Here is a 26,957-nt window from a genome sequence, read left to right as displayed (position 1 = left end):
AATACTTATGGATGAAAGTGAGTATTTAACCTACTTGCTACATCTGTTTCATAGACATTAAAGTTATGAAGATTTTTCTAAAAGAAGATTGCTAAAACCTGTTGTCAGCGACATGGTTAATGTTAAGTAGGTACTTAATTTGTTACTTTTATGACCAGTATTTTAGAACGCACCAGTTTACTCACATGTAAGTTACTGTATGTACCTACTAGGAAAATATCAAAATTTTATTGCTCATATTCATCAGTACAAAAAGGGTTCATATCAAAATTAATTTAGATGGGGCATGGATTGTACTTTATTATTTCGGTGCCACAAAGCCCGTAATGTAATTATCAAAGCGAGCTAACATTTAGACCGCAGGCTGTCCGATTGTACGTGTTAATTTTATTGGGGTTCAGGTTGACGTCGCTGCTGCGAGCTGTCAACGTGACGGGTCGGTTGAAGACGGTCGGCCGGCGCCGGCGGCGAAAGACAATTGAATCATAAAAGGTCACGTGACACACGCTCGCCAAACCCTCGCTGTCTGTGGTCAGACGTGATGCTCTTTATCACGTTCGGACCATGTATTCCTGCTCGTACAAACATGTTGACAGCTCTATGGAGGTAGATGACGGGCTCCGCCGCCTACACAGCTAGTTGAAATGTTAATTTTATTCTTGAAATGGGGAGACATTTCACTCGTACTAACTACGAGTAAGCTCTTTTGACAATGGCCAAAATGTTAGGCATGAAATATTTAGGAAATTTAAATGTGAGTGAATTATACATTTTACATTTGATAATTATATTTTCAGTAAGTACAACTCTTCTCCTACCCAACCTCTTTATTATTACGAGTAAGTACATCAAAGTTAACATCAGTATGACATTGTTGTACCTTTACTTCCTTCCTACTAACATACCGTGCAGTTTTAACATTTTGGTTCGGCCAATACGAGTGCAATACACAATAATGCCCCTATGAATATTGATTCGGCGTTCGGTTTAGGTATTCCATAATATTCTAACTGGGCCATAATCCGCAGTAGCTTCCGGGTGTCGTAATCAAATCCTGACGGGAGGCCTAATCGAGGCACTCCACGCCTGACCTCCGTCAAATCGGCCCAAGAACCCGAGTGTCACAGAGTAGCGATAACTGCGACTCCGGACTCGACTGCCTATCAACTTGCCCTGATCAAGGATTATGGAGTTCGACTCGAATATGAGCGCCGTCGGAAAATGCTGCCCCACCCAAATACCGTAACCGGCCGTCTGATATTTGGATTGTTATTTGTTTTTAGCTATCGGGAAATGCCAATTTTTTATTTATTTATTTATTGGGCTGATAGCCCAAACATGAGATACAGTATTAAACACAACAAACAAAATTAACCTAAAACTCTCTAAGTAGCTAACTGCTTCCACACAAACGATAACCAAAGCTTGCATATTATTATACAACCCGTGTTTTAGAAAATTATCCATAAAATCTCAGTTACTCTTACCTCAGTATACCCGCTTTGTAGTAGCTTGATTGATAAACGGACAAATTATTAGAAAACTCTCAATATTGTAACCCTAAAGTTTCCTGATAAATAAACTCAATTGTACCACGTTATGTCCTCTTACCACTTATTTTAAACACCTAACGATTCAGGTAAACATAACTAGTCTATAATAATACTAAATTACTTAAAGCGCTTTAATAAAACTAGCATTCCAACATCGCAGATACTTTATCATCTTTCTTGCAACTGCAGCTAACCAGAGCACTAGATTTCTTATAATAAATTTCTTCATCCAGAAAAAGCAAAGACTTGTGTGTTCATGCCAGTTGTACGCGGTATTCATTAATGTTCCGTAAGTCCCGCGGTTAAAATGCACGTTCCCTGTTGGCACCAAGTAAACAAAGGAACGTATTCACATCTCGTCCGATCTCCTTTGAAACTGCAAGCTTTTCATTAGCCACAAGCAAGTGGCGTAATTAAATAAATTGATCGTTAGTATCATAAGCTCGCGTTTGGAAACTTTCTGGGCGGCCACGTGAACTTACTGAACAATGAACTTGGGAAACTCGCTTGTTACGCTCTGTGTAAAATGAAACATCTGTCTTTTTAAAAGCTTTTTCACTTCTTAGTACTTTGGAGCGCAGAGGTTTGGTGCAAAATTTGTTTACTTTTCCACCTTTATCTGTAAAAGTTTAACACTTGAAGTTACTTTATTTTTATTATGGTAGTACCGTTGTTTTTTCATTTAAAACTTCATCATAATTAACTGCTTGTAGGTATTATAATAAAATATTCAAGTAACTTACCTACATGCGTCGTCATACCACAGGTCATACTTACAACGTGCGCCAGCTTTGGGAACTTAATCGAATTCCAAATTGTACTGTATTCGGCTGAAATGTGTTTCTGGATCAAATAAATCAATAATTCCCCGAAAGGGGATCGAAATCGATTGTCTTCTCGTTTGCCAAAGATTTATATTGTCAACGACAAGAGGCGTCGCGCCGCGCGCTTAGCGCGTCTCCCCTACTGCAACATATTTCACTGCATAAATCATAACTTTATTTCCTCTCGCTCATGGATGCTCCGGCGGGTCAGGGCTGCCACTACAAAATAGGCAGGCTTTCTTAACTTCAAGTAAGTAAGTCCACTTAACTTATTAATATGTCTACCTGTGTACGGATTCATTTAGGTGACTCTACCTTTTTATTTTTTTTTAACAAATTTGGCATAATATGGATTTAAAAAAATTTCGTTTCATCGTGAATAGTACCCATTCCTCTACTGAAACCCTTCATTATTAAAATAGACATTCGATTTAACAAACATGAATTACCATGAGAAGATTTTTTCCAAGCTGGTAACCCTGGGAGGTGTCTTTGAAATGGCTTTAAGAGTCCCAACGCTACACCGCAACAAAGGACCGCGAATTCAATTAGGTGTAGATGGTACAGTGCAGACGTTAATATTATTTCTAAATATGCAATTTAATGAAATGAAGACAAGATTTTACGGCTAGATGAATTTAATACCCAAGAAACATTTTGAGATCCTCATTTCGGTCGCGTGCTCTTTGCGTCTTTGTTGTCTTTATGTTTTTTTGATTTGCTGAATTATCTTTTCAATTTTATTGCAGAAAAAATAATAATTTTAAGAGAGTCTCGCACCTTTAAATATGTTCCAAATACAGTAAGTTATTTTAAATTGAATAAACAAAACGTGGTCTAGTTTTGTACTAAGTAAATTATAAATGAGAACTGAGAGATGCGGAATTGAAGGCTCCTTCATAAGCCGGAACAAACCGCAAGAACATTATTTCGAGTGAGTAGGGTGACCATATTATACGGCTTGTTTCTGAAAGGGTATACTTACTACAACACAAATAGGCTCTCTCTCTATCTCTTTCGTAAAATATATCAGAAATTGGAAACTTACCCAAATGAATTTTACAATATGTTATTTAAGCACAAAGCTCTGTAACATAAAGACGAGGAACTCAGTGTACTAACATTATGTTTCAACGCGCCAAATCTTTGCAGATGAATATTCGCTTCATAATAAACGCCTGCTCATTTGCGATCGTTTTAGCTGTACTTCCTGCCAATTAGCGCCGTGAAAACTGACGTGGACCAAACAAAGGCGAGGGAGGCTCATGAATTTATTGTTAGGTTACTGGCTTAAGTTATTTAAGTGTACGCGGGACGGCGGCATTCACGTGCGCAGAATGCAGCTTCCTGCGACAATTTATCATGAATCTTTAATTAAACTTCAACGGTGACTGTTCGCGGTGCTCAGTACCGCAATAACTCCTCTTAATCGATTGCTTATTTACCCGCGCTTGTTACGGTTGCAATAACTTTGTTATTAACTATTTCCAATAACTGTACCACAACATTGTCTCTTTCGCTGCCTCCGTTTTCCAGCTATTTGCTCCTTTTCTATTTTTTAAATAATCCAATACTTGACTGCAAGCATACTAGATTGAATTGCATGTGCTAAAGCAAGAACGCAGTACATGCAAACTTGTCGTAGGTACCTATATAAAATATCTATCAGACAAATAGTATGTAGGATTAACAACAACACAAAGTAACACACTGGGTGTTAAAATTTACTTACGAATGTCAATTCCAATAATAAATTGGACCCATTTATGCAAACAGGAACCAACCCACAGTTTGAGTGAAATTGAGTTAAGTATATAGATGGCGCTCAAATAACGCTTTCTATCAAAACTCATTAAAAACTCATTAAAACTCATTTATTTCTGTAAATAGGCTTAAAAAAAGCACTTTTACACGTCCCAGTATTAACCCTACCACTGCTTCAGGACAATAAATGGGCCAGTGCTGAGAAGAAGCAGCGCAAGAAACTCAGTCACTATTGTCAGCCTCTTTTTCAAAGGTTTACATGCTTTAAAATGTACAAAGTTATAAATATTTATGCGAGCTAGGCAGTAACGTATCCCAAACATTTTTATCTTTTAAATAATCATCGACTTTATAGTAGCCCTTTTTCATTAAGGTACTTTTAATATGTGCTTTGAATTTATGAATGGGTAGTTCTACAACAGTTTGTGGTAATTTATTAAAGAATTTAATACATTTTCCCATAAATGAATTACCAATCTTATGCAATCTGAAATTTGGAACGGCAAGTTTATTTTTGTTTCTTGTATTAAAGTTATGCAAATCGCTCTTTTTCGTGAATTGAATATCTTCAAAAAAATTATGGTACATTTTTAACGACTAATAACAGAGATACAGCACTGTCACTTGCGGAACCAACCCACTTTGGCCAACTTTTAAAAACTATAAAGAACTATACAGCATGGTCCCTAAGTACTTATTTAAACTAATTATGCAAACCAGAACCAATGTTGGTTGGTTCCATTTAGCAAAAATTGTTACAAAATTTTTATAACTAAACAGAACCAAAGATTGTTTGCTTAGTGGTAATCAGGTTAGTCTTGAAGGAACCATGTAGCATAGCATTCTTGATAGTGTTAAATTTAAGCTTTATTTAAAAATAAAAATCCGTTCTTATCGTTGCGTTTGTACCTTTATCATAAAAAATGTCTTAATAATAACAAAATTTGATGAATAAATTTATGCATTGAAAAACTCTACTCGAAAAAGATCATCTCTCTTCTCTTCAAAACGAAATAACGACGTTGACAGCTCATGAATGAGACGATTCTCGATGACTCTCGAAAACAGCTTGTAGACATGGGTCAGAAGTGAGATGGGTCTATAATTCTTCAACAAGGTTTTGTCGCCTTTTTTGTAGAAGAGTATCACCACATTACTGTGCCATGCCGTAAGCGTTTTTTGCTCAAGGATGACGGAATCAAACAGCTTCTGAAGAACCTTTAGTACTGGCGTCCTCTGCTTTCAGAAGCTCAGCCGTGATTCCATCATCACCCGGTGCCTTGTTATTTTTCAGCTGTTTGAGAGCCATTCTAATCTCGTACAGGCTGACGTCCGGGATATCTTTGGTATAGTGTCGGGTCAATTTAGCTCTTGGGTTTTCAGCTAGATTTGTGACAGGTGTATGTACACTCGTGTATAATTATCAGTAGAACTTTTCAACCTCTTTCAATAACTCAAGCTCCGACGAGATGTCTCTGCCATCCTCGGTCTTCAGCTTGGTCAGTAGGCTTTGGCCAACAGACAGATCTCTTTCGAACACTTTAGTTAGAGCCCTTATTACGCTCATTTGCCTCTTTTATACGGTCTGTATTATATTGGGGTAGGTCGCGAGTCAAAGACTTGGAAATCTGTCTGTTAAGACGCCAATACTGAGCAGCATCTTCAGAGGACTGCAGAACCAAGTTTCGTCACTCTTCCTTAAGTTTATTGGTGAAGTCAGAGATCTTTTTGGTTCCTTTTGAACGACGGTTTTTAAAGAACTTAGACCCAATTGTCCACACTACTGGTCGTTTGAACAATTTCCACGAACCTGTCATTGTATTCGTCCACATTTCCGCAGTCTCCTAGGCATTCGATACGATTTTGCAACTCGAGCTGAAAGCTTTCGGGGTTTTAGTTGGATGGACGCTGGGCGGAGCGTAGAATTCATCAGTCGATACCTCTCGAGCTTGGGTCTGATATTCAATGTGCCTCTTACCATTTGGTGATCACTTCCTGTTTTGACCGAGTTGATCACAGATACATCATCATCATTTAATATATGCTTCTTCGTCGACAAGATGAAGTTGATGTCATTTTTTATAGCGCCATTGGGATGCAGCCATATCCACTTTCTCTGCTTTGGCTTCCTGAAGAAGGAGTACATCATAAAGAGGCTCTCCCTCTCCATAAACCCAGCCAGCAGTCGGCCACCTGCGTTCTTCTCGCCGTACCCAAATTGCCCCACTTTCAGCTCATTATCGCTTCGTTTACCCAGCTTCGCGTTGAAGTCCCCCAACATAACGGTAAAATGGGACCGGGAGCTATGTATGGCTCTGAAAATATCCTCATACATAGTATCTACTTCGTCGTCGGGGTGTTCCGTGGTCGATGCGTATATACCTGTATGACCTCCAGCGAATACCGTTTGGTGATTCTGAGTATAAGTTACGCTACGCCGAAACACTCTCGATCTGGACCACGTTGTTTACTAGGGACTTGTGGACGATAAACCCGACACCACCCTAGGACTGCTGGTCGCCCTCCCGGAAATAGAGCAGATTTCCGGATTTGAGCATTATGGTGTCCTCCCACTCTCTTCGGACTTCATATAATCCTACGATATCCCACCGCAACCTGCTCAGTTCTTCCTCGAGTTCGGCGAGCCTCATGTCAGTCCGCAGTATGCGAGTGTTAAAGATTGCCAGGGCTAGAGATCCGTCCGGTGCTGCAGGAGTTTTTGTCGTCTCTTACGACACGCCATTCATGACACGCTGTTCCTGGCAGGGAAGAGTACTTATTATTTATGGCCGTTCCCACACAGCACAAAGAAGTTAATATACAGAAAAATATCAGAAGCAAGGCCGTGATGACAAAAAATGACATGGACTTACTTTAGCTTACAGGAAAAGCTATATCTGAGGCTAAACTAACAGAATATTAAAAGTATTCTGCATCTAATACCAAAACGACACACACAATTTCTACAAAACCCTGAAAAGCAGCAACATAGAAGACGATATCGACAGTATTACCGGGCCTATCGATTTTGAGGTAGAAGACGATAATAATAGTGATTTTAGTTTGAAGGGTTCGTGATTCCAATTCACTCTCTAATAAATCGCATTAAAATCTATATTTTATATAGAATGACTTTTAATTTTTGATATATCACAACAATAAAATCTTACATCCATTTTGCAAGAAGGAACTAAGCAACAAAATATGTTTTTGCAAGAAAGAACCAACCGGTTTTTAACGATTTACTTTAACTTTAACTTTACAAAATTTATAAATCTGATATTCCTAGATAGGCTGCAGTATCCCACATAAGATTAACAAGTAATCATTCATTTATATATTATGTATGCATTTTGCGCACTCTTTTTACAAAAGTCTCATTTTCTCGAAACCACCCTGCTGTGGGTTGGTTCTTGTTTGCATAAATGGGTCCAATTCGGAATATTAAAAAGGTACACTTACTTAATGAGCGATTGTTACATGATTCATTCTGTTTGCGGAAACATACTTCAGAGCCAAATTGAATGATAAAAGTTTCAAAGTTATTCCAAGTTCGTTTATAACAAAATTAAGTACTTGTGTCAGTTGCCGGTTGGATTCAATTAAAAAGTTCTCGAATATTTTATACCTGTGCTAGAGAAATGACTATTCTTAGTTACGAATAGTTACCGTCTTTAATCTGCTCGGTATTTTGCATTATTGTTTATTTAACCTATTTGTATTTTTTTAAATATTTATAACGTTTGGAGAGAGATTCACAAATTAATAGAATTAGGTAGAGCATAGGAACTTCATAAACGAAAGTGTCTTTAAAATGTAATAAAAAACAGTATTTCAATACGCATAGTAATTTATGTACTTACAACGTTCTCTATACAATATATTTACAGTAACAACAAATATTTACGATAACCGATATACATTTCTTTGACTAACATTTTAACAGTAAGAATTCTATACATACAAGTTCTAGTATGTCTATACATAATATCTAATTATAGCCAGAATTGCAGATAGTTTTAGAAAGTATGATCCCTAAATACATGTATTATAGGATTACCCGGTTGCCTTAGAGATCTGACTCGCATAGTATAAATATATAGGTATAGTATCAAATAATCTACATTTACTTAAAGTTTTTAAATGCTCAATAAAAACTAAACGCGTTCGTTTGAAATTGTGTTAAACCATTTATGTATTTCCTTACTACAGTTTTTCCGAATATTATTATTCATGAACACTTTTGTGAGTATCACATCCAGTCAAATAGGTAATTTACAAACAATAACTTACTTATTCCATAATGACGTGTGAAGCTGTGCTTTGATGATAGTACTTTAGTTAACAACAACATTGTTTTTGCCAATCGTTATCCTAAACGTGATTCCAAAAGGCACTGATGTTAATTTTAGTGTATATTGATACGTTTTATTAATCGTTGTAATTTCGTAGAGTCAATTCTCGAATACATAATAACTTCAAGTTAACCAACTAATTTTCTGTGTCAAATTCAGTGCTTGTTTATAGTTATATCGGCTAAGATAATATCCACATTTATTTACAAAAAGCGAGTAAATCAATCTTTCAAAGTTAATCAACAAACTTTACCAAGGAACCATCACGCGGCGTTTAAATTGACAATTTGAATGATAAATGCAGAAACTATAAAAATACCTTAAGCAAATTTCAAAATGGACTATTAAGAACATTAAGTATGTTTTGTACGTACTAGAGCAGCCATCTAACACTCTGTATAAGGGAAATTATGTTAAATCACAAAGAAATGATCATTGAATGGCACGAGTTGAAAATAGTGTTTATTTATTGATCATTTCTTTCCGATTAAAGACAGAACTGTGCGTTAAAACACCGCAAAATTACAATACACAGCACAGAATTGCATTAAATCTCGTTTCTAGTACCTTGCACCTACATTAATATAATTCTGTAATAAATCGGGCTACGCTCGTCTCGATAAAATCATATCGATTATTTTTGACATCACATGTATGGGCTTATCGTCTAGAATCGATAAGATTATATCGTGGCGTGCGTCTTAGCCTTCCTGCTTGTGCGAGCCATCATCGGCAGATGAGGCTCTCCTCGCGAGCGGCGCAGGCGCCATGTGGAGGCGCTAGGAACAGCTTACCGTTGCTGCACGCGCATAACTGGTAGATGTTCTGGTGGTGAGGGTCGTGGGAGTGCGGCGTCGAGGGTGGCAGAGGCAGCGCTGACTTTAGCTTGGGCATGTATATGCTGGGTGCGTCTAGGCGAATCTGAAAGAGAGAGTTATTAAGAGCCTAATGCCCGTTTTCACCATCAATCCCTAATTTTTAAGTGAGCCCTATGATAACACACAACAGAAATTTTGTTTTCATAGGGGTCACTTAAAATTAGGGATTGATGGTGAAAACGGGCATTATTTCACTAGCCCTACAAGTAGGTATATGAGCGGCATGAGCTACGCGGAGAAATGAGAAGAACTCCGTTGAAAAAAACTAAATTCCACGTCACTTAAACCTTGGATTTGATGTCCCGGTGACCAAAGCCATGACACTAGAAGGCAAAATTTTGCGTTCGCAGGCTCAGGATTTTCGATATACAATGTATTCCTTTCAACCGTATTACCCTGCTAATCAGTTCAACATTTGGCAAAGGCCATTGTAGAGAACCTTAGTTTACCAATTTAGAGCCTAATAAATGTTGAACTGATTAGCAAGGTAAAGGTAATACAGTTGAAAAGTATCTTTTGCCGATGATAGCCGTTTATCCAAAGGGCTTTAAGCCTGCTGCTTAGCTTGTCGGGTGAGTCATTCATTTGAATTTCATACAGAAATTAAGAGTAAATTTTTAAAAGAGCTCCGAACGTGTCTTCCTTCACGATGTGCATTAAAATAAAGCTAAAGTAAAAAGTTTACACTTAAACTTAAGCTCGCCTGTTGCACCACTATTTGTTATGTGTGCAATAAATATTTTAAATAAATAAATAAAATAAAAAAATACTAACAGCGCCAGCGACGGACTTGAGGTGGAAGGTGGTGAGGCAGCTGGCGCTGATGTCGCCGGCCCGCGACTCCAGCGCGATGTTCTGCGACGCGTGCATCTCCAGCGAGCGCGTCGGCGACTCTAACCTGTCGAAACGAAGATCGTCAATATCTAGGAACGCTGAACTTTAAGGCTGAGTTGCATCACCTTATTTTAATCGTGACTATAACCTTATCCGGTGTTTTTATATGGAGTTTAACAGAGTTTTGACGTTTGTCAAAGTTAAAGTAAGATAGTGCAACCCAGCCTAATAATTATTTGAACTATGGAGAGATCCATGTAAATAATACTTAAGAATACATTTGTCGCTAATTAATTTTCATCTGACATTATATTTCCCTCTACTTGTAAAATTGAGGTTTCAGTTATGTAATACAATAAGCTTTTTTTAAAACTCCACCAATTACTTACTTGATGTAACTGGGTTCGAATTCCTGTTGCTTTTTTATTTCTATTAGTATCATTAAACTTATTATTTAAAATTTCTTATTACTAAAATTGCCTTTACCAATAAATTTCGATCGCGACTGCTAAAATTGTGGCAAATTGTAGGTTCTAAAGATTACTTGCGGAAACTTTAAACGTCCATTTGTTATGCTATGAATAACTTACGCTAATTGTTTCCAAGGCGGGGTGAGCGTTTGCTTGCACCGCTTTCTGCATGCAGTAACCCCGGGGGACTAGTCACGGTCAGCGCCTTGGCGCCTTGTTCCGGCAACATAGTAGCTTCTCGCTCCTTTAGCCGTGACATGATCACTTACAGTAATTGTTTCGCAGGTGAAGTTTGCAGATGTTTGCATCACGTTCTGCAGTCCCGGCCAGTGTCTCGGCTTATACTGTTTTACGTCCGGTATTGCAGTAACGTTTGGCGCTTGTCATGGTTTGATCACGCTTTCGCACCATTTATAATTCTCCCACTAATTGCTTCCCGCACAAGTGGCGTCTGCACCGCGTTCTGCAGGTTGACCCCGGTGGGGCTGGTCACGGTCAGCGTTTCAGCGCCCACGATGACCGCGTCCTGCCCCACGTAGGTAAACACACAGGTGTCTATAGACAGCTTTAGTCGGGCTTCTGTTACTCACACTAATTGCTTCGCCGGCGGGGCCCGTACGAGCGGAGTTTGCACCGCGTTCTGAAGATTGACCCCGGCGGGGCTGGTCACGGTCAGCGTTTCAGCGCCCACGGTGACCGCGTCCTGCCCCACGTAGGTAAACACACAGGTGTCTATAGACAGCTTTAGTCGCGCTTCTGTTACTCACACTAATTGCTTCGCCGGCGGGGCCCGCACGAGCGGAGTCTGCACCGCGTTCTGCAGGTTGACCCCGGCGGGACTGGTCACGGTCAGCGTCTTGACGCCCACAGTGTCCGTGTCCTGCCCCACGTAGGTATACACACAGGTGTCTATAGACAGCTTTAGTCGCGCTTCTGTTACTCACACTAATTGCTTCGCCGGCGGGGCCCGCACGAGCGGAGTCTGCACCGCGTTCTGCAGGTTTACCCCGGCGGGGCTGGTCACGGTCAGCGTTTCAGCGCCCACGGTGACTGCGTCCTGCCCCACGTAGGTAAACACACAGGTGTCTCTAGACAGCTTTAGTCACGCTTCTGTTACTCACACTAATTGCTTCGCCGGCGGGGCCCGCACGAGCGGAGTCTGCACCGCGTTCTGCAGGTTGACCCCGGCGGGGCTGGTCACAGTTAACGTCTCTGCGCCCACGGTGACCGCGTCCTGCCCCGCGCCGAGTAGTAACGCTCCTCTTGCGTCACGGACCTCTAACCGCGCCACGTTCACCTCCAGACGGTCGTGGCCTGCACAAACATCACTTGTTAGTGCTTACCTTTTTTGTGTGTACCTATCTTCGAGTATTTTGAGGTCATGTACGACAAGAACTTTTTAAGGGAAACGCGTAGTTCGATAGTTGACAGTAAGCGCAATTAGTCCGTGTGATGTCAGCCTTGAAAAAACCTCCTAACTACTACTAACAGATCGCTAGATACACACGGTTTTTAAATGCCCTACGTTCATTTCCAGCCGATTGTGGGACCACAGCGAAAGTGACATCGCTAGTCTCAGTATCATGTTCGGTTGAGATATGCGATTGAATGCCAAACGTAACTTGGCACCGGCGTAGTCGAGTGCAATTGTAACATCGTGTTTCCTAAAATTGCTTTCGTTTGATCGCTACTACAGCGCTCTAGTTTCTAGTCGCATTACATTCGTGAAATGATTTTGGCAAAAACTTTTATCTAGAGTCAAAGTAGTTCTGGCTTACTATAATAATATCAAACAATGCAGTTTACTGGATATAGCTTGCAATTTAGAAATAGGTTTTAATAAAAGACACCGTATTAGCTACACTAGCACTAAAACTAAATCAAATTATTATTGACCAGCAGCTATGCTACCGACCGCAGTTTGTGTTGGCATTAGAGTTTGATTGAGAGATTGTGTGTCAATTGCAGCAACAGGTCCATAATTTCTCTATAATTAAATTATAGTGATTTCATTACCAAGTTGGCTATAATACAAATTATTTGATAGTGCATAATAAATCAAACTGAATCCCTCATTGATGCATCCAGATATTTCTATAATTATCACATATATTGCCACTAAAAAGCTCGGTAGTTCCTAAAAATGCTCGCAAATGCAGGTGGGCTTACCTAAAAATAGCCTACTCTGCTGCAGCCCGTGGGAATCCCGCGTCGAGACGCTGAAGTTCCTCGAGGACTCCACGGTAATGGGCTGTCCTCTCCGAGACTTGATGCTTGACGCGAATAGCGAATCCAACACTAGAGCTTGACCTAGGAGCTGTAGCCCGCCCGGCACGATGCGAAGCTGACCCATTCCATCCTAAATAAGGTAAATTAAGTTTGGATGACATAAAAGTATAATGATTCCAAAATATTAAGGTGCTTAAGATATTCGCAACTGTACTTCATCTACTTAAATCGCTTTCTTTTGCGGTACCGGAAAATAAGTTTATAAACATTATTTATACAAAAAGCAATCCATTTCATTCAAAACTAAATTATAAAAGTCAAAATTACCGAATTAAAATCCAGCACTTTCAATACCCACAGCGTGAGCGCGAGATTAATGATCATCATAAACATGAGTGCCATGACGAGGACGTAAAGGCATTTCTTGCGCCAGCCGTAGATGCCAACTTTGAATTGGCTATTATAACTGTTCCTGATCGAGTCGGCCTTTGTGTCCCGCCCCGTATTGTTGTTCAGGATGGGCTCCGGGGTGATCTTGTCGGCGTATGGTATCCTGAAAGAAATATATTTCTTTGAAACAATGCCAATAGGCCCGCGGAACTTTTATACGTTTTTATTCAAAGTTAAAAAGAACGCGAGATTGCATTTTTAGTATTCGCTCTATAGAGAGCAACCCATTTTTTCCACTACCTGTCGGAGACTAGATGGAATTTGAAATATCCCGTAATAATGTGCCAATACCAGACATTTAGTTTTTTGTTTTCATCATGAATGCAGCAAAACATTTTTGGTAAACGAGCTGAATGAAAACAAAAATAATTTGGTATCAAAAGCGTTGAATTACATTCCAAAACTTTTGTACAAAAAGTGCAGCTTTTTTATGAATAGACGACCGAATATCAACCTAATAACTCTACCCTGTTATGTAGTTAATAGATGTATTTTTAGATATAAAATAGCTTAGTCTGATACCTGTATTACGAGTAATTTATAATATATAATATAATATGTATGTATTTATTTGCAAAAAAAAAGTATTTAAGTATGTTTATATCCGTTGTCTAGTACCCATAGTACAGGCACGTAGCAGCGCAGTGTAAAATGGCCAAGCCAATTTATTATTATTATTTTAAATAAAATATTTACAGTTGGCACGTCTCAAACTGCCAAGTTTCATCTCACAAAGTAGAGATTACATCTAAACTGTACCTCTACCTCTGATAACCAGTTTTCATTGGTCATGTCAATTGTAAACTCAATGATAAATTAATATTAGTCCATACAAACGTGTCCTGTAAGTTCAGTACAATAAATGTAAGTGCATTCACACAAATATTGGCAAATGTTTCCGAACAAAGCTTTCTGTGTTCGAAACAAGTAGCAATAGGTGGGTTTAGTGTTGGTGAAAGTGGAATTTGTCGCGGTCACTGTTTGGAAGCGAGCTTTGAGCATCGCGCCCCAACACATCTCGCTTGCATAAATCATAACTTTATTTCCTCAGCGATCGCCAGCACGTCTGCCGCAAATCCCGCAGATGCCGTGGCATCTTGGGATATCGTCCTTAAAACTTAAATCCATGCTTTCAACTTAGCCCGTTCTTACACGTTTCAAACGTTATCGGAACAATTTTATTGAAAGCGCATTGTTTTATTGTACCTACTTTTTATCTAAATTAATGGACGATTAAATTAAGCAGATACTTACATCATCATCTGCCTAATCGTACTTATTAGGTGGTAGACCTGCTACTAACTAAAATAGCTTTAATATTTTTTAAACTACCATTAACATTTAAATCAATGCACCATGTCTATAACAGGCATAAAAAAAAATTAATGGCCTACGAATACTTTTACGATCCAGTTGAAATTGTTTTTGATGTAATAAAATTAAGTGTAGGTACGTACTATTCTGTTTGTTAGACTAAAATAGTAGGTCATAAAGTTTTTAATAGCTTGTGCGATATAAGCAAGTTTAACAGTCTACATACATATCAATTTGTAGCGGTAACCATGCCAGCTATGCGCAGTAACCACACGATTAACTGTCTGCACAGTTCGGATTAAAGAATCAGCAGCTTCGTTAACAACAACCGGCAATTAAGTAACTAGCTCTCCAAACTTATTTACGTTAACTATGGAAGTGTATTCAAAGTTCTATTTAAATTATAAGATTTATTTTACAGCAAGCAGATGCCCGCGACCTTTAGAAATTTAGGTAGAATTGTTACAGTCCAGTTTTGACTGTGATATTGACCAAGATCATCAGTCAAAACCAGTTTTGACTGATTTTTGCAGTCAAAAGTGGTTTTAATCGATTATGAGTTTTCATTTTGACTATAACAGAATAAATAATAGGCCTAGTCTAGTACAGGCAATGTGATTTCAGTAAAAATATTATTATTAAGTAAGCGTAAATTAAGTTTTTCTTTCTTGTAACTTGGAGCACCAAAGCGACGATGCAACCTATATCCCTAAAGAGCGCATCTTTTGCGGAGACATGTACAAAAGCACCCTATCCTGTATTCGTGAAACTGGCCACCGTCAGCGGGCGAGGGCCATAAATTTCCAAGGATTCGGGCGCGACAGGGCATTGCACACTGAAAAATTCTAGTGGCCATCCTTGCGCGGTGTAAGGGTTATGTTCGCCGCACTTGCATTTTACGTGGCATTTAGACCCGCCTCATGTATCATCATACATTATACACCACTACTTTTTTATCACCGGAAAATTTTTAACAGGTTATGTAGAAATGTGTGAAAATTATAAAGTAAAAAAAAATAATTAAATTTTTATAAAGTTAATTTTTTTATTAAATTTTCTTTAGTCCCTATTTTACGCGTCACAGCTGGGCCACTCCGCTGCTCGTTCATTCAGTAGAGTAGTCGTACGCGCTCGCACATTGGTCATTGATCTGTCTGTCTCGCTCACGCCTTGACCACGCTTCCAGTGTTATTATTACTAATTTAGACCATTTTAATGCAACATTTCAAGTAATTTTGAGTTCTAATAAGTGTTTTATTACACTTACGTACTTCTTTACGTGGTATTCTGACTGTTAACACTAATTGTAAGTTAATAATACAATGAAATACCTACCTACTGTGAATACGTTACGAATACACACCAATGTGTCGTTACGAGGCTACTACGACTTTAAAAGAAATATGTAATTCAAAGATCTGCCAAAACAGCGGCTTTCAGTGTTATCATCACAGAATAATAATAATGTATTACTTAGCTACCTATCCTAGGCTATTTTTATTGCAACATTTCAAGTAGGTAATTAGAATGTAATTGAACGCAGGGCAAAGGACGAAAACAGTAATTTAGTAATTACGTAATACGTCACGTTGTATTTCTGTGAGTTTTTAACACTAGTTAATAATAATACCTACTGTGTAACTCCAATTGAGATCGCACGTCGTTCATAGTTCGTGAATTTAAGATCCGCCATAACAGCTGAGTGGTGCGAACAGTTTTAGATGGTGGTTTTAGTAGGCGCTTAGGTAAAATAATAAAAATAATTCAACTTTCCCTTCATACTTACCCGGGCTTAGGATCGGCCTTAGGACCGGCAAAATTCAATGCTTTGATAAGCACCCTGCATCGTGCTGAAGTGTGGCTGTCCCGGTACAGTCGCAAAACTGCACTACACAATTTCTCCGGCCAAGAATAATAATGCACGTATCATTAACACGTATTCACGTGAGGTGAATTGGTAAGACAACGTAATAATTGCACGACACTATTGACTTGATTGATACAATGTTAACAAGACAGTTCACGACCGATCAAGAGCTCGCGCGCGCGCAACTGACCGACCGCGGCCGGCGGCCGGGCGAGCGAGACGGCGGCGCGGGGCCGCGGGCACCCGCCCGATAATGGCCGCACAACAAACGTACACCGCCGCCTTTAGGAAGCGTCGGGCCGGCAACGTCGCATCTCTCTCCATAGTAACGGGCGGCCTTGCGTTGAGCGTAAATAGTGCTAGCGACGCGTGTGTCCAAATATTACCAATTTTGGGATGATATTTTGAGTAGCTTTATTTAACTTTTTTTTTTGCATAAATAGGATTAGTATCAATAACTCATTACCCAGAATTTTTTTTTTCGGTGATAAAAAGTTAGTGGTGTATAAAGCATCCTTGGATATGTTATTTTAAACATTTATGAAATTGATTTAAGAAGTTCATCTGTTGTAAATTTCATACCAAATTAAGTCATTTTTACGGTTTCATACCAAGATACCAAACGTCTCGACTGCAAAATCACCTAATTTAGATAATTAATTTGCTCTACTTATTTCACGCTCAATAAACTTTCAATTCAGTGTCACCGTTTAAGGTTATTTTACGATTTGACCTTACTTCGAGGATAAAACTGTCAGGGCTGTCTGTCCAGATTTTCTTTTCAGTTGAAGAGCCGCTTAAAATGCAAACACAGATTCGTCGCGCGTCGCGGCGTCGCGTCGCACCCAGCGTGTCGCACGCAGGATTTAGCCTAATCCCGATACAATAAGAGGGGAACCCGGCGCGCTCAATTCTACATACTCTTAACCCTCCCGGCGAGCTGGCTTGTGTTTATGGAACAAACAAATTACTTATATCTGACTGGCTATGAAAATCTAAGGAAAATCCAGACATTTTGTAGATCTATTATTTGTCGACGCAATAGTGAAGTTACTACTTTGAGCAAGCTTCGATACAGCTAATCAACGAGCCGAGAACAGAGAGGCGTTCGTGTGGAAGAGCACACATTTTGGTTGCGTTCTATAGAAGGTAAGTTGATGTTTACAATAGTTAATTTGCTTTATTATATGAATGAAAATTTTGAACGAAAATTAAATGAAATCTAGTATTAAGCTAGCTTTATATCGAGTAAAGGCGTATACTGTAATATTAGATCTTCTTGAGTAGATCTTAATGCTCGTAGTAAACTTTAAACTCACTATAATTAGCTTTCCACAACAATCGGGGCATCTGAAGTAGGTCGAGAAAAAAAGGCCAACATAAAATTGGAGCAAAATCTGTGTGAGAGGCTTCGTGCACTTTATCTCGCCGCCCAGTCCCGCAACACGTTTGGGGGTTTTACGCGGCATTAGAAACCAATTACAGTGGTAATACTTGCCGTTCGCGGACCTTCTGTTCAGATAAACGGCAAAACACTGACGAAATTTTAAAGGTCCGTGCATGGCTATAGATAAAGACAATACACGTGCCATTACAAGCTTTTAAGCTTTGAAAAGTAATTTTATGAAGTAATCTTTTGAATGTCACTGTCTTTTTCTAGCCATTGAATTTTTCAATATTTACATGAATAAATTGAACATGTGCCCGGCGGCCAGGCGTAGAAAGTTTCATGAAATAACTTTGTATGAAGTTCCGACTTGGTTAGAGTGGTTTGCTGGAATGTTTTGGTCCACTTACACATGGCATTTTGAGGATGCAATAACCATATTGTTAAAACTAATGATACAATGTTATAAAAATTTGTAAGAAAGATTCATATTTAAAAGTAAAGAGATAATTTTCTGATACACGCAATAAAAAATATAGCTGTATTTTACTTTACAAACACATTATGCAAAAGAGCATTAGTTATTGCAGTGCACTTTATCGTAGATGACTTTTTATACGAAGCCCATTGTAATCACCCGATAATTTAATGCTAACGATGCGATGCAAGAAAATTGTGTTATTATATTAAATACAGGGTGATAAAAGGTATAAATGGGGTGGAATCTAATAAATTCTGGTTGGGGAAGCGTAAACGATGTACACGGATACGGGCACGTAGCGCTCGCTGTAGCTTCGTAGCGCCGTAGTCTCGTAGCTCGTAGGCCAGCCGCCAAGAGTCGGCTACATTTGTTTGTACATTTTCGCTATTTGTACTTTTAACAAAACACAGATTTTCGCGTAAAACTTTTTCGCAACATTATTCAATGGTGTTGTGATCGCTTTTCCGCGCGGTTATGCATGCGGTTTCAGTTTTTCATAAAATATTAGCACAGAGCTTTTTGTTTTGTTTTTTATCGGAATGTAAAATACCTAATACAGTTTCACCCAGTCCACAATTTTGAATATTCCGTTCATAAATAGTTAAATAAAATAAGTATGTTTATTTCATAACGCGCTTGGCACGTTATCTCCAGGTCTAGCGCAGTGGTTCTCCCTGCGAGTGGGCGAACGCCGCAAATGAGCCATATTAATCATTCCCATCACGGGAACTCGACTTCTGCGCTTCTTCCGCTCCCAGATTCTGTTAATAGGACAGCCTCGTTGCCGCAAACAAATAAGACACGTTGGACATTGAATCACAAATAAGATCACGAACAGGTAGATGTTAAAAAGGTTGTTTTGGAAGATGGACTTCTTCACACATGCAGCTAGTAAACAGAACTTTCGGCAAATGACCGTAGGCTTCTTCACAAGTCTTGAAATGAAGGTCACGCAAAGTAATGCTATTATTTGTCAGGCACATCATAAGTTAAAATGATACAAAGCTACGCTAGTAAAACATAACTCTTTAACGAAACAAAGCAATTGATTTATGTCTAACGTGCCATGGAATATCAGCTCGAAATCAAGCCTTACGAAGTGGCACGAACTAATTCTCAATTCAGGCACACACTCGTGGCTGCGAGCGTAGTATATCATCGTAGACGCATCCCGAAACATCACCGGATAAACGATGTAATAGAGATCCTGAGTGAGCGTAGCGCTGCAGGCTTTGACTGCAACATATACATAATTCATAGATTGTGTTGAATTACTGGCATTTTATATGAAACGTAGGTAGTCCGCCAATGTGTGTGCTAATTGAGCGTTTCACCGCACGCCGACCGGCGGAATGCGCGCCGCCGCACATTCGTTAGCAATATTCCGCTAACGAACCAAACTAATGGCTATTAAGTTGAATAACGTAGCACTTTGCGCTTCGAATACGGTACACAGTCCTCCTGACACATGATTCGAACAGTTTTTAAAGATGCCAAAACGAGAGCGACAAAAAATATCTTCATGAACATTTCGGCAAAACATTATAAACACTAAACAATAAAGCTTCTCAACAATCCTCTAGCTAGGGTAATCGAAAAAATAAATAACATTTAACATAACGTAACGAAAAAACGGCATTCATATCCACATCAACATTTTTAGTCGCGTTACTCAGCAAACGACTTTGTAAGGCTCAGAGCAACAAATGCAAGAAGAACGAGTACAAATAAGAATATCCTCAATATTTCGGGTGTCAGGCGGTAAGCTGTGTAAGCTCACGCGCCGGCAGACCCATAAATTAAGTTTTCAATTTGCCAATGACGTATCGCTAAGACACCCCGTAGCTGCTACCCTTGAGCATGAACATTGTACTTTCTTGGGAAATTAAAAGACTGAACTTGTTTAATGTTTACCATGTTTGTTCAGTTACTGATATTTTGAACTTTAATACTAATACAAAGGAAAGTTTTCTTTGAACCACACTGAAGCAAATTACACTCTACCTCGTAAGTCACAATGAAATAGTGAACCATACGAACCGTATGCAATATTTCGTGAAACGTCATAAAACAAATATCTGCGAACTATAAAATTATCGTGTATATGTTACTGTAAAAGCTCGAACTACGGTTAATCTTAAGATTTAAGTGTAAGTCTTAGGATTTACCGACATGAGTTGGTAAATGTAAGTATTTCTGAAAATACGACGATTTTTTCGAGCTTTTACCATTCGATTTCAGTATATGCTAGGTTTTACCTCTGTCAGCTGGTAGATGTTAGTTTTAGGAATAAAAAAATGAGTAATTCTTAATGGGGAATTAAAAAACGATCGACTAAAAAATAACTTAGCGACTGATGATGGCATACTTACTGTTTTAATAACTTGAGTGGTATGAATTTGAGTAAGTGAAAAATTAACTTAACTAACGACGAATATTGATTAATAATCAAATGCAGAACGAACTTACAAAAAGTGGGTTATGTTTAATCCATTTTAGATATTAAAATTCTGCCCGTGCGACTACTTACCTACTAAGTGAGCGACTAGAAATACAAAGAGGGTAACTTCAATATTAAGATAGATTCGATTTTTTCCAATTTAAGTAATTTCTGATGATGATGATGATGATGACGAGATGCGCTGAGCACTTTATGACATGTTTTGTTTTTCAACATTTACCGTGCCATTAATGTAAATCCTAAGATTTACCAACGAAATGGTGGTAAGAGTTCGAATCGCAAACCTTTTGGGACATTTACCATTAGAAATTGGTAGATCTTAGGTTTTACTGGAATATCTTAGGATTTACTGCAATTCGAGCTTTTACAGTAACATATACACCCTCAGCAAATGTGCTTGAAATATTGGGCATGCAAATCTTGTGACTTCGGAGCCGTGTATTAAAATAAACGAAATGATGTTTAGCCGTTCGGTTCGGTTGCATGCAGCGAATGCAACGCAGCCCCATTATGTGGCTCATAAATCACTTGCATTGAAATCTCCTTCCTCCTTCGTGTCGGTGAAACATCGCCGGAGCGACGGATATTTGAACCAACGCGCCGAACCCTGAACTGCCGGTCTACCTACACTCGCTGACTTCCTTTTGATAGCGCATTTCGCCCCCGTTAGTGCTATCATTACCATCCGTGTACTTGGAATATTTCGTCTCCTTCGTAGATATTCAAACGATTTTAAAATAGAATACTAACTGTGGCCACACGATGCCTTTTTATTCGGAGCTGCGCTGTGCGACGATACACGGTTACGAACAAATGCAACTTTGGAATTTGTATTTATTAGATATCTAAAGAGTTACCATTATCACTAGATACATATTAATAATTCTGCGTGATATTTATCAATACTTAATATTAAGTATTGATTGAAGATAGGTATGATTTAAAAATAGACTCAGGCCTAGGTATGTTCGTATGTCCAACAATCGAAATTGAATTTCAAATACACTTTGATTAATTCACCAAAACTTAGCTGTAGCTAGACTAGTACACGTACTCAGATGTGCTGTGCACCGCAATGTCATATTCATGTTCACACAATGGTCGGGCCAGCGGGTTCGAAGGAACAACCATTCACTCAATGTAACCGAATAGCTTTTGCATGTTGCATTCTGTAGTTCGAAAGCATTCGAACTTGTGCGATGCTCATATTTCTGTCCTCGTGAATTCGTTATACCTTGCTAACATAAACTCATATTGATGATGTTACAAATCATAATGAAATGCTAAACCCATTTTTCAGTTAGTTTATTGTAATCCAAGTTACATCCTACGTGAGAGATAGGTACTACACCTATTTAAAGCATTCGTTCAGAGCATTTATTTTTTAACCAGAATTATAAATATTTTCCGGATTCATAACATGAATACTTTTATGCAAAAAATATAATATATTTTGCTCTTATTAGTTCCCAGAATTTCATTGAAACTAGTACGGTAGCTCAGTATTCGAGCGATAGTAGAGCGAATACCATCCACCCATTATAGATCCAAATATTAACTTTTGATTACCTAAATTACGTTTACATAAACGTCATCATGAAAATCTGCAGTCTTACGACTTTCTCAAAAACTCGAAATCTTGCCTAGTTTATCATATAACCAACTAGTAGATACGTATAGATGCACCGAATAGGCACAGGGGTGTCATGTTCGGGCTAATACCTCGCCTGCGAGACATGTCGGCCGGCTCAGCGAAATGTCAAAGGGAAATTGAAAATTAATTTATGCTCCTAAATTTCATACACAGAGCTCTCAGAGATTGCAAATCGCTCGCACGAGACTCTTCGTGGTCACAAAGTGTCTAGCCATAGCAGGTAAATGCGCTATATCCATAATCACGATCAACGTATTTATGATGGACATAAATTCAAATTCAAATTCAAATTCAAAACGTTTATTTGCTAAAAAACACAGTAATACAGGGTGACAATATTAAAATAGGATCATGTGTTTAGTCTGATCGCAGACGTGCAAAAATTATAGGATTCAATAATATAAATGTCAAATGATTAAAAAAATGTCAATGTAAAATTAAATTAATAGTACCTATCAATGTCGCCAATTAAAATATTCCTTACAAAAATTATCAAATCAAATCAAATATGTCATCTATATAAATAAAAATCAATTGTTGTTCGTTAGTCTGATTAAAATTCTATTGTTACCTGAGTACATACTTATACCAAAAAATCTTTTATAAATAAGCAACTCTAACATAAAACGCAGTCCGTAAATGTAATCTAGCAGTCAAAAAATTTAGCATAACATTTCTCTTAATCGTACAAATGCATAACTGTGTCGTTTCGAAATTCAAGTAATGCGCAAATATTTTTGCTTCAATTCATCAAAGAAACACGTAGTTAAACTTTAGTATAACGTGCTACAAATTGCTTAAAAATAACGTAGCTCTGTACAATGCAGTTATAATCATAGTAGCTCTACATTTGGACATCACAGATTTTGACCATGTTCGTTCAGTTTAGCTAGGAGCGCATCACTGGCTAGTTGGGATCTGGATTTTCGGTTTGCCGAAAACGAAAACGCGCCCAGTTAACCATCTGACTCCGCTCTCAAAACACCATTAATGGTTCTACTTTGTGATGAGTGCAACCAGCACCAACGCTAGAAGTTAATTTAATGCGAGCCTGCTTGAATATACTTGTATATCCATCTAGATAAAATTTTGTGTATTCTGTAGGCCTAAGATGCGCGCCGGGATAAGCGGTTATCAAGCCATTTTATCGATTTTGCCCATACATTTTGACGTCGATAAAAGTTATCACGGCGCGCATCTTAGGCCTACTGATATAATAATACTTTACATCAAAATAACTATTTTGGTTAAGACATGTAGGTAACTTTGAGTATTGATCAGATGTTGGTGGCTTGTTGACTAATGGTAGAACGATTACGAACCGAAGTCTATAATCGGCCTAACATCTATCACGCATACCTTACTACAGCGAGTAGTGATGTTGTACAAAATCATTTAACCGCCAGTTCGACACGGATGCAAGTGCGGAGACACCGCGGCCGCTTTAGTGCGCCTGCGAGCTCTGAACGCACTCGCGGGAGGACTCCCAGAAAGAGTCGTAAATACTCCCGACGCCGCTCACTTATAAATTAGGATCATAAAGCAGTTGCCGAAGTTTGTTGGCGGCACGACGACCATAAAACAACGCTTACATCTCTGAGGGGATACGACGCCTGTCTCGTGCCCCGCGCTCTTTCAATTTAGACAATGACGCGTATTAACTTCGCTTGCTTATGTTTAAAATTATAATGTTTTCGAGCAGGCTTATTAAATCAACGACTAAGATTAGGACTCTTGAATATCCGTTTAAATGCAAATTCAACCCGATCGATCCTAAATTGTTTCATCGTAGCATACTTAAGCTACGATTTTGGCTAAATATTCCTAAACGCCGAGACCCAGTCCAATATTAGTATGAAACGCGACATAGCACATTACCATGCCATTACATGCACGCTACTTGTTCCTTACTGGAATGCCTGGAACAATAAAATTCACTACTCCGACATTTAGGACCTTTCGAAATAATTGGGCGTACAATATTCACCTCAACATAAATAATTGTAATATTTACGGCATGCTCGTGAAGCGACGAATGAATGTGAATCAAATTTCAGCAATCTGTGCCGAATTCGAATTAATTACATTTTATCGTCTACGATTCTGTTGCTGTTTTGGCTTGTCGAGCGACTATTTTATACAAGTATCTTCGAAATGAAATGACTTGAGTAATGGATGAATTTAATCTAAATGCTTGACATGTTTCATTTATTATTTTACAACAAAGTTAACATTTTATAAATACTTATTTTGTATTGTCGGCCTGTATTGTCTTATTACTAAGTTATATTTCGAGATTTCAGCAACATGTCCTAATTCAGTCAGGATTGATACCACTGACCATTTGAGTTTGAAATTACGTAGTACTCGTATCTTTACTTTTTCTTCCCTCAGGAAAATATTATATGAACTGCAATTAAGTAATGAACGCGTAGAATATATCTAAATAGCACAGTTAAGTTAGCATTGTAGATCTTAGTTACTTTGAAATTAATACAGACAGTTCCGTAGTTTATGTAATTAATAAAACACAAGTTAATGTGCTTAATAACTTGTGTCATTGTAATGTTTGTGATGAGAAAATAAATACTATTTATTATTAATAATCTGTATTTCGAATTGAATATGAACAATGAACTGAGTATTAAGATTTAAAGCCGCTAATCTTTTTGTGGCGGGCCGCAGATGTGCAGGTGTAACTGATCATTCAGAGATCGTGAAATCGCTTGGAAGTAATCGCAAAGGCGACTCGCCGCAGACGCGCTGCTCCCGGCAGTTTAGTCGAACTTGCTCGTCTGGCCCACTCACGCGGCTGTAACAACTTACTCACTTTTGCGCACTTCGAGCTTAGTGCGGAGTGGAATTTAAATGATGTTCACACGTCCGCTAATATTGACATTGTATGAGTTATGCGGTGTGAGAATTAAAGAATTAAAGGAAGAAGATTCAGTTTTGTGAATAGTATGATTCACGCATTGCATGTTACGTAATTGTTATTTCATTTTAATATTGATTATGCCCCCAGATAGTCTATGAGGGAAAAAAGTGATTTGCAAATTCTTTTGTCCGGAAATTCAAATAATTGTTTATTGAATCTATGCCTTAATTAAATGTTTTTTGTATTTCTTTCCTTTAGTTGGTATTTTTAATATGTTGACACAAATGATAATAATACAGCTTCCCAATATGAGGAGATGACAATGCTCAGACGCGAGCCCGCAGCACTTAGTTCAGCAAAAGTTGCTCGTCCCACTCTCGTAAACTACTTGCACCCAATATGAAGTGGAATTTAAATGTCCTTACATCCAAAGCAACAGAATAAGTATAATTTTACCCATACGTGGTTACGTGTTCGAAATAATTTAACTTTTATCTTTATTTGAGCAAGGATTTAAAAAACTTAAGCAATATTTAAATTATTTAATGGTAATGTGCAATTGCAATAATTTCAATGCATCGCATTCAGAGATGTGTGCTTATCATATCAAAGAAGTAAGAATGTAGTTGTGATTTTTCTAGACCGTTTCCCTTGTACTCGTAAATAGTTCTTTTGTAGATTTTCACGTATACTTTCTTCGATAAAATAAAAATACTTTTTCTGTTGGCACAATATTTCCAATCTAAGATTTGATTCGGCAAAGAAAATATTTGGAGTGTACAAAAAAGGGCAAACACTTCGCATAAATGCTGCGTCGCTTACGTCTCGTGCTACGCAATAAAACATTTCAATTCCATCGACCCTTCAAAGGTTGTTGAAAGAAATAGAAGTTATGTTTTCGTGCACATCTGTAGTCGTAAGAGTAACGCGCATGTAAATAATTCAGCCGATACGAGCTTGCTCTCCCGGGCTTTGGACGGAATACCAACATCTGATCTGTGATTGCGCACGATAAATCTGTATCTCACAAGGCGCTGACGTATTTTTGTTGCAAATAGGTGTTAACGTATGCAATCATTGTATGGGAGCATCTTTTGGGATCAAATATGTCAAAGTCATTTTTATTTCCTCACTGATGTTTCAGGGTTTCTGGTTTTGTGATAGGTTAAGTTTAGTTAATATTAATAACAAACAACTTGATTATAAATATTAATACTGGCGTCATGTTCTCTTTTTTATCTAATCTTGACGTCAATTTATTACGAACAAATTGTTTTAGCAAGTCTTTAGAGATTTAAAAAGGGCAATAAATTTGGAAATGGTTAACGCTGTGGTTGTACAAACAAGCGCAAGCAAGGCGTAGGTACGTGACGCGCAACACTGATGTCATTTCCCGTTCCCCATGTCTTATAAGTAGATATGTCTTTATACGAGTAGATAGAACTAAGTCTATATGACTGAAGAAAGTCTACTTAGCTGGTAGTTAATTACTTTGAAAGAAATAAAAAATAACATAAGGTGTACGTACATACACAACTAAAAGCATCACTTCAAATTA

At 38.3% G+C, this 26,957-nt stretch overlaps 1 protein-coding gene across 1 annotated transcript in view; it reads right to left on the bottom strand.

The window, feature by feature from the left end:
- Positions 1-8,291: 8,291 nt before the first annotated feature.
- Positions 8,292-26,957, bottom strand: part of LOC135073491 (zeta-sarcoglycan-like) — a 30,389-nt gene continuing 11,723 nt past the window's right edge. The window contains exons 3-9 of the mRNA XM_063967676.1: positions 13,235-13,460; positions 12,848-13,037; positions 11,800-11,992; positions 11,623-11,694; positions 11,446-11,517; positions 10,149-10,272; positions 8,292-9,417 (exon numbers count right to left, since the gene is read on the bottom strand). Coding sequence (XP_063823746.1) covers positions 9,223-9,417; positions 10,149-10,272; positions 11,446-11,517; positions 11,623-11,694; positions 11,800-11,992; positions 12,848-13,037; positions 13,235-13,460 — 1,072 coding nt within the window. The 3' untranslated portion in view covers positions 8,292-9,222. The remainder of the gene's footprint in view (positions 9,418-10,148; positions 10,273-11,445; positions 11,518-11,622; positions 11,695-11,799; positions 11,993-12,847; positions 13,038-13,234; positions 13,461-26,957) is intronic.

This window comes from Ostrinia nubilalis, chromosome 7, assembly GCF_963855985.1.
Source record: "Ostrinia nubilalis chromosome 7, ilOstNubi1.1, whole genome shotgun sequence".
NCBI classification, from domain to species: Eukaryota; Metazoa; Arthropoda; class Insecta; order Lepidoptera; family Crambidae; genus Ostrinia; species Ostrinia nubilalis.
The sequence above is the reverse complement of the archived record's forward strand: the minus strand, read 5'-3'. Positions and strand labels throughout refer to the sequence as shown.